The following is an 11726-nucleotide window of genomic DNA, read 5'->3' as shown; positions in this document are numbered from 1 at the left end:
GTAGTCATGGCAGCAGTTTCCATTCCACTGACAGGAACTGGAGCAGGAGCAGCTTCCCATGTTGTATCCACAGTTGTACCGACAAGAAGGTTGATCTGAAAGAGAAATGTTAAAACTAAGGTTTAGATAAACTCCTCACTAAGGCAGAAAAGACAAAACTGTCACTGCATATCATAAACATTGCATGAAAGAGATAACATCTATACAGAGATTGTTCTGACTTTACATAAAAGTCTTTTAGAATTAACACCAAGTCACAAATTAGGATCATGGTTTAATCTAGTACAAGGTCACCACACTGTGGGACGGCAGAATCTGGAATCAAACAGACATATTAAACAACTGCCCATGTTACTTTAATAAAACACCAGTAGAACTTTGAGTAACTTGTCAGACCTGTGGTGGTGAGTCCTGGATCAGTGGTGGTTTCCGGTTGTTCGGTTGTTGTTGAACAATAAGCTGAAACGAGATGTAAGGACGTCAGAAGTAAGGGTCACAGTTGTTCACTCCTGTTGTGCAGCATCTTTTTTTGATGTGTAGCCACAAAACTGTAATAACAGAGAGACGCAGAAACTGCTGTACGCTTATCTGTCGTCACACTAACAACAGAGAATCCTCTTAATGAACAAATCCTCTTAATGACAGCAATAAACATTTGTGCTGCATTCTGATGATTTTGAATTTAAAATGTGAATGCTACTTCAACCAATAAGTTTTTAAGAATCTTTTAATTACAACTAAATGCCTTGAATCATGTTAAAAATTGATCAAGCTTGTTGCTGCAGATGAAAATATGCAAGAAAAGAGATTAATACTGTAATAGTCATTAATAAATGTTTTTGATTGTATTTCAGCAAACACACTATGCTGTATCTAGAAGCTTTTACCCTGTTCTGACATATATCTATTATTGTAAGTATTAGTTTCTGAAGGTTCTGGTGAAATGTTTAATTTGGAAAAGTGTTTGCTCTACTTAAAATTTGTCATTTTGTAATCATGTTGTGAATCACGTTTTTTCACTTGAGCCTTTAAAATACAATCATTTGCGCATAAAATCATATTTTGTCTGTTAAGTGAAACAAAGACATTTCTGTGAGGTTGAACACCCCACACAAGTGCATTTTGTTACATTGCATCACTGCTTACTTGAGTAATCGTAACAGCAACTCCCGTAGGTTTCACAATCATCAATGCAAGCACAGGACCAAGCATAGCCACCACATTTGTTTTTGCAGGAATAATAATCTACAAGTGAACAGAAAACAATTGTTGTTAAAATGGTAACCTATGTCTTTATGAACAACTCCAAACGAATAACCCGATTGCCGGGTCTGATGTACCATGCAGGTGTACTTTGTTTGGATTTTCATTTGGATAGTTGAGGCTGTAAATAGCAGTAGTAATAGATTGACAGTGAAAATAAAGCTAATGAAACCACCAGTTTGGAAACCTGCAGGATGAGAATATTTTCAAACTAAGTAATGTTCAGTCCTCTGCTGCTGGATAATCCACCTGGTCAGTTATCCAATCTGGAAGATCTTAAGAAATGCTGCATTAGTTGAGGTAAAAGTAATCATCTGAAAACATGTTGTTTGGATTGACATTAAATGATGCTCAATTACCTTCTGTAGTGGAATATACTGCTGGAGACGTCCAACCTGAAGGATTTTAAAACACATTGTGTTAATCGAGGAAGGGGTGATAATCTAAAATCTAAAATGTTGCTTGGATTTACACTCGATAGTGCTTATAAACTGATGTTCTAAGTGTTAAAAAAACATAATAAAATGATTAAGTTTAACAGAATCATACCTTGCACTCCCTGTGTGATGAGCACAACGCAAAGAATCACGAGAGCTCTCATGGTGAACCTGTTTCCCCAACTCTCAGTCTGCTTCATCTCCTGATCTCTGCTGCTTATATGCTCAACAACTGACTGGTTACTGCACCCATAAAGCTTCTGATGTCACCAAATGTTTGAGTGAAATATCACCCAGTAACATATACATATGAGAAACACACAGTTGATTAAATATAATAAATGATGATGGTTCACCCGATGCTTCAGGACGTGTTTAGGATTTCATGTGGGGTCTGTAAACCTTAAAAACAAACAGATAGTAAAGTAATACATTACTTTATGACTTTATCATAAAGTACGGTAATGAGACATCTACAACATAAATATTATATATTAATAAGGCTGAAAGTACATACAGTACACTTTCTGTTTCGCCCAACAAGTTAAATAGAATTATAGACAGCTTGAAGGCAAATTTATCTGGATGTAAAGACTCCTATAAACATACAGTCTCATAATAACACACTTATTTTGTGTTTTAGATGAATGATAGACAGACTGGATAGATTCTAAAGCGCATGCAGTGTTTGAGATCAAAACTGAAAATGTACTAAGAGATATATTCAGTAAAGTTAACATCATCCAAATTATTAGCATAACTTAAAAGTTGGCAAGATTTGTAAAATAATTTTCCTTTATTGCATATTTTTAATGGTTTTTCACACTTTTGTCTTTACTTTAATTGGGATGTTGTTATGTTAAATTCTAAATAATCACATTTTTTCCCCCATTTCTACTCTTTAAAATCTAATAATTACACTTGTTCTACAAATTTCAGTGTAAAAACATAAATATAAATACGACCATTTCACAAACTCCTTAGGACGAGGAAGTTATCTGACTGTCTCTTAGAGATGATGTCAAAAATAAGTTAAACTCCAAATTAAAATGAAGACAGACTAGAATAATTCAGCAGTAATATCTCACCTACGCACTTAACTCGTTAATAAAACTGCAACACCTTGTTGTCAGCTACAGAGGAAGTAAAAAAAAAAAATCATGCTATTCTTCATTTTCCTTAATAAATTTCTTTTTGTGGTGCCTGCACTCATTGTAACAGTCAGAATATTTACAGGAGATTAAAGAAGAGCTGTAAAACAGCAGACAGGATAAGGAAATAAAACTGGCCTTGTTGAAACAGGTGCAGGTTTTCCACCTAAACACCGGAGATGATGACTCTAATAGTGTAATACAGCTTAACATTGCGTAACAAAGTGCAAAGCGGAACACATGACTACTATTAGCTTTTTTCCCAGGACTTTTGTTTGTCTGCATCACCTTGGTACTCACCTAAAATTTGGTTCCCTCATATCCTCCCATGAGGGAACCAAATTTCTGAGTTTCTCTATAAAATAAAGGATCTGTTTTCTGAGGTGCAAACTTCTAATAAGTTCAGCGTAGATGCAGAGCTGTGAAAAAGTATTAACCAGAAAAGAAACATTGATTTATCAAAACCTCAATGGCCATGTTTAAGGAAATCTGGTTTGTTTTCACTTTTGGTCATTGTTTGGTGAACTCTTTGACATTGGTATGACTTGTAGACTCAAGTCATAATTACCACAATCCTTCCGGAAATAAACATTCCCATTATACGGTAATTTTTCAGTCAGACAACATTACAAAGAAAAAAAAATACACACAATTTCAGAGGTTCTTAAACTTCCTGCTGTACTTTTATGGAAGTTAAGCTTTTCTTCCTCTTTTTCCCCTTTCTGTCAAAACAAACCATTAATCTATAGCAGTTGTTCATCAACACAAGGCGAACTGTGACTCATGACAGTAAAGCCCCTGACTCAGTTTATCTTTGGTTAATGTGTAACCACCGCTGCTGACCAGCTGGACTTAAGTAAAGGAGCAGAGATCTGGGATCCTCATTCTGAACCTCACTCAGTCACTGCGGACACACGAGGTAAGAGTCAGTTTTGTCTTTTTGAGATTAACTAAAGAAGTGCATTAGAAAGCTGAAAAATTACGAAAAATCTTTGCCTTTGCAAATGTCAACTCGGTAACCGAGTTTCGTTTGATGGTTCAGTACAAAAAAAAAATTGAGAACCACATTTTAATTAAAGAACTGCTAAAGTTCTGCAGTCTGTTTCCTGTTAAAAGAAAACTTCTGTCACCTTTGGGAGAGACAATAAAGATTATCTGTCTTTGTTTTTGACAGAGGTCATTGCAGCTCAGGAGTTTTCTCAATAATAAACAAACATTTAGTCGCCAGTCGTATTGATCAGAAACCAAGGCCGTGGTGTGTGCTGCATAACAGACCATATGTTTGCTTAAATCCCACAAGAGTCCATCAGTCCACACATTCAAATTTGTTACTGGACAGTTTGAACATTTTTACCGATTTACTAAAAACATTTCCCATTAGAATTTAGCATGATTGTCTGATTAACTTCATTCCCTTTAAGCTCGCGATTGAATTGTTGAGTCTACTGTGGATTTTCCCCCAATCCTCTCCTGTGTGTATTATCTCTGCCTGCGATCAGTGAGCCTCCCTTTCCAGCTGACCTCTCAGACAACCAAAACCAGACGCAACCAGATTAGTGATGAAAGCTGTTTTCATGATCCTGTAACCGTGAGAGATAACCTCAAACCCCAATGTTCTGAGGGGCAGAGACGGCGGTTCGTGAAATAAAGCAGTAAGTTACTTTTAATACTGAATAATGTATCTGTGTTTACCCACAGAGAGAAAACCGTCTTAGCAACAGAAGATAAAATGCAGAAGCTACAACCACTTCTTCTAGCGGCCCTGGCGTGTTGCTGGATCTCCGGAAGCCAAGCCAACCGCGTCTACATTCACCCCTTCCACCTTTTTGCAGTCGACAATGTCAGCTGTGAGACTCTTCAGGGCTCCGCCGTGAAGCCTCTCGAAACCGTCGCCGTGGAGACCCTGGATGTTGAGGTTTTGACCCCTGACAGCAGGGACCGGTCAAGCCTGGATGCACAGACGCAGAACATGACAGTGAGGACGGCAGTCCTGGCTGGCCTGCTGAACCCCCTGGGTCTGAGGATGTACCATGCCCTCAGCAGAAAACAGAACAACACCGTCTTCTCTCCGGTCAACACATATGGGTCACTTGCTGCCTTCTACCTCGGAGCTTCTAAGAAGACTGCACGCTCGTTTCAGGTGCATGCCTTCGATTTGCTAGTTTTTGAGCTCTACTTTGATTTTATTTATGGAAAGCACAACTTACTGACCTTACCATCGCAAATGTTCATCCTTTGCTCATTATCAATCTTTTGTTTTTGTTCTAGGAGTTTCTATTGCTCAGTAGCGGCACCGACAGAGAGGACTGTGTGTCTTTAGTAGACGGACATAAGATCCTCAGTACACTGCAAGTCATTAACTCTCTGGTGGACGATGGGTCTGGAGATGAAATCACCACTCGGGTCTGGGCCTTCGCCAGGAGCGACGCTCAGCTATCTAGAGACTTCATTCAGGGAACACGAGACTTCTCCGACAAATCGTTTATCCGAGGCGTGGACTTCTCCAAGCACGAGGAGGTGCAAACCCTGGTGAACAGCTTTGTGGAGAAAACGTCGGACGGGAAATTGACGAATGTCTTCAAAGGCCTGAACCCAAGCAGCAACTTCCTCTTCCTCTCATCCTTCAGCTTCAAAGGCACGAGCTCTGGCTTTCCAAACCAACCACAAGAGCAACTTAAGGATAAAACTTGACATTTGCTCTCTGCTTGTGTCTGTTTAGGCAACTGGATGGCAGCTTTCCGACCAGATAAGATCTCCATGGAAGAGTTTCATGTGGACGAAGCGACAAAAGTGACGACTTCAACCATGACGCGCACTTATAACTACCACTACCTGAATGACACGGTACAGCTTTCTCCTATTCTGTTTTCTTTTGTTCCTTACATTCACGGCCCAACAGTACATCAGGTTTTGACTTCTCCGCTGTGTGTTTTATTGAAGGTGAATAGGTGCACTGTTGTGAAGCTGCCTCTCAGTAAACAGAGCCACATGTTGCTCATTCTACCTCACGAAGGAACGACGCTCGGTCACGTAGAGAACAAACTGCTCACCAGCTTCATGGGTGGCTGGCACAAGAACCTCCAGGAAGGGTGAGACAAGGTTTCTGTAAAGAGAGTTATTAATTAATCCCTTCAGAGTCGATCGGACAGACTGAAAATATTTTTGTCGCACACGTCAGCAGTCCAAGACAGTTGAAATATAAATGTAACCAGCCGCCCACCCAGCCCCCCCTATAGGTCCGCGCCTGACTGAGAGTTTGTATCCAATTCAGCCAGAGATCAGCTGTACCTTTCAACCAGAGGCTGTGAAGATATTTGTCTCTGGCTCACACAAATTGAGCGTATTCTAGCTAAAAAATTGGAAAATCAAGTGAATTTGCTAGTTGTTGTGGTGTTTTAACACAAGATGCAAAATAGCAATATTTGTTTCTCGTTCATGCATTCAAGCACTAAAGGAACATGTTCATTAACAGAGGTTGCACAACATTGTCTGCCGCTGGTTTAAGAAAAAAAACAAACTGCCACAAGCGCTCATAAATAGCTTTGCAAAGTTTCATGCATGGCGGTCACATCACTGATCAAACCGAACACTGCTTGACAACATCTGACGCTCTCAGGTGGAATTTCGATTTCAGGCTACTTTCTTGTTGCATTAGAAAAAACAAAAATCTTCTAACCCTAACCCTAGTACAGAAGTTAGAAGATTTGTACCAAGTCTAAAATAAGTGGGACTTTCTAGTATAGGAGGACTGGTGGCTCAGGTTGCAGGAGCTTGTCACGTAACCAATAATAACGCACTATAGGCACTACACATGTTGTGGCTAGCTACTATGTAGAAAGATAATTATTTCCTCCTGTTTTATGCATTTAAACACTTAATATATAAACTGAGGTTGTTCATTTTCTTTGTTTAATGACAAACCAACCATCACAAGCACAAATAGTTTCTAACATTAAAAGTTATTGTTTTGTATGAGTAGCAGCCACATTGGAAACTGAACTTGGGCATTAAAGTTCAGAAAAGATTTCATTCTAACATCTTTTCTGACATCATACAGTTTTACTAGCCTCAGTTTTCTGGACGATAGAGAAAGAATAAAACGATTCCCATTTTGGTTTTAGAAATTTCAGTTTTTCTCCTTTTTTTGGTTCTTAGTTTGTTGGAGCTGTCCCTCCCTAAGTTCTCCCTGTCTTCTGTGATTGACATCCATGACCTGCTGTCCACCATGAATCGCCGTCTGGGGCCCACGCTCTTGGGCTCCCAGGCCGAGTTCAGCCGCCTCAGCAACACCAGCCCTTTCTCCGTAGACGAGGTAAACCAGATGAACTGATCTTGTGGTCATGTAAGAAAAAAAAACGGCCACAGTTTGTGTCATTAATAGCTCTGTTTTTTGTTTTTTTTTCTGTCAGGCCATGAACAACGTGATGTTTGAGATGTCAGGGGAAGCTGCAGAACCTCAGGCCGGGCCTACAGAGGCAGGCGTCGCTCTGAGGCTGTCCATCAACAGACCGTTCTTTTTCTCCGTTATAGAGGAGCATTACGAATCGATCCTGCTGCTGGGAAAGATTACCAACCCTACCCTCTAAAACTGTTTGATTCTGAACAGAAGATGACCAGACCGTCAAAGTGCTGCTGCGTCTGAAAGAAATGACCAGATGGCATAGAGGACAGATGAAGCTACGGCTTTGTCTCTTTCAGCATTAAACAGTGTTATGGTTACTCAAGATCAGCACACAGAAAGTTACTGGAATCACTGGAGGTCTCATTGTAGTATTTATGGATAGACTTCTTTACAGTCAACTAGTTTAAAACTTCCCATCCTTTTTTTGTAATATTTTCATGATGTTCTCTACAAAACCTTTCAGTAGGCTTGGTAAAGTAGAATGAAATGAATAACTTCTTATATTGTAATAAAGAGTTTATTTTTGTTTGCCTGTGATTGTATAAATAAAACATTCCAGATGAATGGGTTGTGTGGATGCTTTTTGAAATAGGAAATATAAAAGAAAATGCCATTTGGGAAAGTCAAAAAATGGCAAACAAGAGTTTGGCTGCTCATCTCAACCTCCTACCGAAGGACCCAAGTTAAATTTTATTTTAATCAGCAATGCGGTGATAAAGGAGCAAGCAAAACAAAAGCAGAGTTTAAAAATAAGACATCAAACAGTCAGGTATGATGGTAGGTATTTTCCACTCCTACCATTTAAATGCAAATGATTTGATCAGCTGAGACAAAATTGAGCTTTTCTGTAAAATACTCTGAGGGCCTGGTGTAAAAATGCTCCATTCCCACTGTTAAGCATTGTAGAGGATGTATGGTGCTGTGGGCTTGATTCTTTCAGTTGCAATGGAGGCTTTGACTGGGTGCATCGCCTCATGAACACCTTAAAAAAAACATTTTTAATGAGTATCTTGTGGTTTCTGCCAGAAAACTGAAAACTGGATTTGGAATTATGATCCAAAGAATTATCAAATTACCAGAAAAACTGTTACTGAATCTTTAAAAAAATCTAAATATTTTTTCAGTAAAAGGACTGAAAAAATTTTTTAATGGTCCTGTAAATTAACCTAATCTTATCCCTTTATTAAATGAGACAAAACAATTGTTCCCAGAGTTGCCCTTTTTAATAGATTGTTAGAAAAAAAAACACAACAGAAATAAACAACCTGTTCAGGATCACATGTAGCTACCGAATCATCTGTAAATAAAGACACAGATGATATAAAGCCTTTTACTTTATTCCCAAGCTCTTAATTTTGATTCTGCAACCTTAGTTTGAATCTGTACATATTCCACATTAACACAATTTTTTTTATATGTAAGGCATTTAAAAAATTAAATAAACATGCTGTTACTGAGTTTACTCTTTAAAAATAAAATGTGGATCTATTAGAAACATTCAAACCCCAAGAGGTGATCAATAAAGCAGTTTTTACAACGAGGATACGCTACACAGTAGCATATGATCCCATAGTAACAGATGGAGCCTGGTCGTTGGTTGCATCGCGACGGCTCAGTGATTCGGACGATGATTTCATAAAGTCAGTTCTCTTTCCTCCTCGTGTCGTCGTGGACAAAACTTTCATTTCTTAGAAAGATCTGAAGGTGTGCAGAGAAATCCCCGTTGGCTTGGGAGCGGATGGTCTACTGGTTCTGTTCGGCGAGGTCCCGGGCTTCTTTCACGAGCTCCATCAGGGTGGAGAACATGGAGATGTCACTGGGCCGGAGGCCCATTTTCTGAATCTGAGACAAAATCAAACGGAGAAATGACACGTAAAACTAAAACGCCTGCTACTTTACGAGGCGCTTTGAGCTTTGATTGTGTCCATTTGTGTATTAACGCGACACGTACCTGTTCGCCCAGATATTCCACATCCAACGCCAGCTGAAGACGGATCTTGCTGTCGTCCGTCGGCCCGCCGTTTGTTCCTGTTGTGACAGCGGCGCTTGCACCTTTTCTGGCTTGCTTTAAACGCTTCAGACTGTCTTCCATCTTTTTCACCGAGCTCAGCACTTCTGAGATGGTCTCATAGTACCTGCAAAAAGAGAAGGAGAAGAGTTTTAACCAAAAGACCAAATTCAGTGCACAGGACGTTCTTTCCAGTAGCATCACAACCTCTTTGGGTTATTTCAGTTTCACGAATGTATATTTGAGACTTACTTCTGTGTGCAGTCAGACAGTGTAACTCTTAGCCATTCCTGTGCCGTTTGGGGGTTGACCAGCCCTGTGGAGTCTGCTAGCAGCTGGTGTAATGGCTGTAAAGCGTTGTCCATGTATGCCGATGCTCGAACTGGTAGGTCCTTCACACGGAAAGAGTCGTCGGGAACAAAAAGGCAAAAATACTCTAAGAGATTAAAAGTGTGAGCTGATAATATGTGGGGGAGAGGAAAGATCCACCTACTTTATTGGTCCTGCGGTAGAGTCGCGGGACCTCAGAGGCGCTCTTCAGGAAGCGGCAGGAGCGTTCGGTCAGATGCTGCGTCATCCTGGTGTTCAGAGACGGGATGCTGCTGGATAGGCGAACCCTGGAGTCTGCGAGGGCATCTGCCAGACAGAACGCTTGTAAGAGTCCAGGAAGCGGCAACGAAAGAATTTATAGAGAACGAACATCATCATCAACTCCTGCCTGTTTTATTTATTTATAGTTTCCGCATCGGTAAATAATGACGCTTTTAATGCAAAGTTGCTCGAAAAGTTGCACTGAAAGTCCATTAAAAATGCCAACTTTGCATAATTTTGTAAATAATGACAATTTAATGCAAAGTTGGCACTTTTAATGAACTTTTAATGCAACTTTTAGAGCAACTTTGCATTAAAAGCGTCATTATTTACCGAATGACACTTCATGACAACTGTCATAAACATTCATAAAGACTTCTTTATGTTCATGACAGATGTTATGTCATGTTTATGACAGTGTCATGTCAGTCTTATGCACACCCCTTCAAATAAAGTGCATTGATTTTTTTCCCCTCACATTCAGTGAGTCATTTCATATAAGCTTTGACAAGTAATCTCTCTTAGTTTTTGCTCATGTATCTTATAAATAGTATCAATTAAAGATCTATTTGATTGGTATCATAAGCGGTCTCGTTTTAAAAAAGAATCAACTGGAAGGAGCGCAACTTAAAATGTTCACAAAAATGAGAAACAAAACATGTGAGATTTGAGGATTTTTCTGATCATCTCCATAATTCGTGAGCATAAAAACATAATAGTTAATTACATGGGTAGGTATTCTGACAAGAAAGCAAATAAATAAAAAAAACCTGCTCCCAGTGTGCTTACCTTCTACAACTGCAAAGTTTTTGATCCCGATAGCATCCAAACGCTGTCTGACCGTCTCTGACAACTCTGGGATCTAAAAGACAGAAGACACAGAAAACAAAACAAAAAAAAAACTACATTGAAGTTTGGGGTTGTAATGTTACAAAACAGATTGGAATACCAACAAAGGAAAAGCAAACACCACAACCAGATGATGTGTAATGGAGGCACCATCTCAGTGCCTCCATTCTTGTGGTTCTGCGTCCAGACCGTGTGGGCACACACCTTCTCCTGCAGCTTCTGAACGTCAGCTGCGATGAAAACCAGCTGTTTGGTGGACAGAGCTGCCGGGCAGCCGCCCTCGCTGCCGCCTTCGTCCAGGGACGTTCGGCTGGAAGTGGAAGAGGCCGAGCTCGGCAGGGGTCTGGTCGGCTCCTTCGGCGCCTCGATGGTCGAGGTTTTAGTCAGCGCCTGCGGGGATTGGCTCAGTTAGGTAAAGCCTGGACCGGGTTGCTCTTCTCGCTCCGGTTTCACTTCCGCATTTGGCTTTTACCTCATCCAGAAACTTGGCATATCGCGAGTACAGCTGCAGAGTCAGCTTCCAGAAGCGATGAGCCAAAGGCGACAGGTAGACCTTGTCCGACCAGCACCTCACCAAGCAGGACCACAACACCTCAGACACCTGCAGGTGGAACGAACTGCCAGCTGGAAAGGAGCAGAAACAGAAACACAAGGGCGTTGTGGGGAAATGCGTGCGGCAAACACCGACGTTTAAACGTTTGGGAATGAACTCCCCACCTGGCGCTGCTTCTAATCCGTCTCCTATGGTGTTCTCCAGGCGCCCGGCAATCTCTTTGTACCTGAAAAACGGAGGAAAATATTCAGAGTACGGAAGGACAAAATGTTACGAGCTCAACGTTTGCGCCAGCACGGATTCGAAAACGCTCAACAACACGTGCGTGGACATTTTTTGACTTCCCGGAAAAGCTTAGCCACGGAGGGTTTGGGTTGTGAAATGTGGACAGGCGGCCTGATCTTTGCTCTGACGTGCAGAGATGAACCTGCACATCGTGTGTTTTATCGTGTGTTTCTGTGTGGGGGCTGGG

At 40.6% G+C, this 11726-nt stretch overlaps 3 protein-coding genes across 5 annotated transcripts in view; 1 reads left to right on the top strand and 2 right to left on the bottom strand.

The window, feature by feature from the left end:
- The window catches only part of LOC103476746 (deleted in malignant brain tumors 1 protein), an 8904-nt gene extending 6982 nt beyond the window's left edge, over positions 1 to 1922 (bottom strand). For both annotated transcript variants that reach the window (XM_008429282.2, XM_017308759.1), the window contains exons 1-5: positions 1813 to 1922; positions 1623 to 1658; positions 1147 to 1245; positions 397 to 459; positions 18 to 95 (exon numbers count right to left, since the gene is read on the bottom strand). In XM_008429282.2, the coding sequence (XP_008427504.2) occupies positions 18 to 95; positions 397 to 459; positions 1147 to 1245; positions 1623 to 1658; positions 1813 to 1900 (364 nt within the window). In that variant the 5' untranslated portion in view covers positions 1901 to 1922. The remainder of the gene's footprint in view (positions 1 to 17; positions 96 to 396; positions 460 to 1146; positions 1246 to 1622; positions 1659 to 1812) is intronic.
- A 1741-nt stretch (positions 1923 to 3663) lies between these two features.
- agt (angiotensinogen) lies at positions 3664 to 7813 on the top strand. The gene is made up of 7 exons (XM_008429281.1): positions 3664 to 3770; positions 4550 to 4991; positions 5120 to 5486; positions 5571 to 5695; positions 5792 to 5940; positions 7007 to 7163; positions 7261 to 7813. Exons 2-7 carry the CDS (start codon positions 4581 to 4583, stop codon positions 7435 to 7437), a joined length of 1386 nt encoding a protein of 461 aa, XP_008427503.1. The 5' UTR covers positions 3664 to 3770; positions 4550 to 4580; the 3' UTR covers positions 7438 to 7813.
- Positions 7814 to 8460: 647 nt separating this feature from the next.
- Positions 8461 to 11726, bottom strand: part of cog2 (component of oligomeric golgi complex 2) — a 9239-nt gene continuing 5973 nt past the window's right edge. For both annotated transcript variants that reach the window (XM_008429277.2, XM_017309200.1), the window contains 8 exons: positions 11419 to 11480; positions 11174 to 11325; positions 10906 to 11091; positions 10642 to 10714; positions 9755 to 9897; positions 9514 to 9653; positions 9205 to 9388; positions 8461 to 9095 (listed from right to left, as the gene is read on the bottom strand). In XM_008429277.2, the coding sequence (XP_008427499.1) occupies positions 8997 to 9095; positions 9205 to 9388; positions 9514 to 9653; positions 9755 to 9897; positions 10642 to 10714; positions 10906 to 11091; positions 11174 to 11325; positions 11419 to 11480 (1039 nt within the window). In that variant the 3' untranslated portion in view covers positions 8461 to 8996. The remainder of the gene's footprint in view (positions 9096 to 9204; positions 9389 to 9513; positions 9654 to 9754; positions 9898 to 10641; positions 10715 to 10905; positions 11092 to 11173; positions 11326 to 11418; positions 11481 to 11726) is intronic.

Source organism: Poecilia reticulata, linkage group LG15 (genome assembly GCF_000633615.1).
Source record: "Poecilia reticulata strain Guanapo linkage group LG15, Guppy_female_1.0+MT, whole genome shotgun sequence".
Lineage (NCBI taxonomy): Eukaryota > Metazoa > Chordata > Actinopteri > Cyprinodontiformes > Poeciliidae > Poecilia > Poecilia reticulata.
This window is presented reverse-complemented; position numbering and strand designations above follow the sequence as displayed.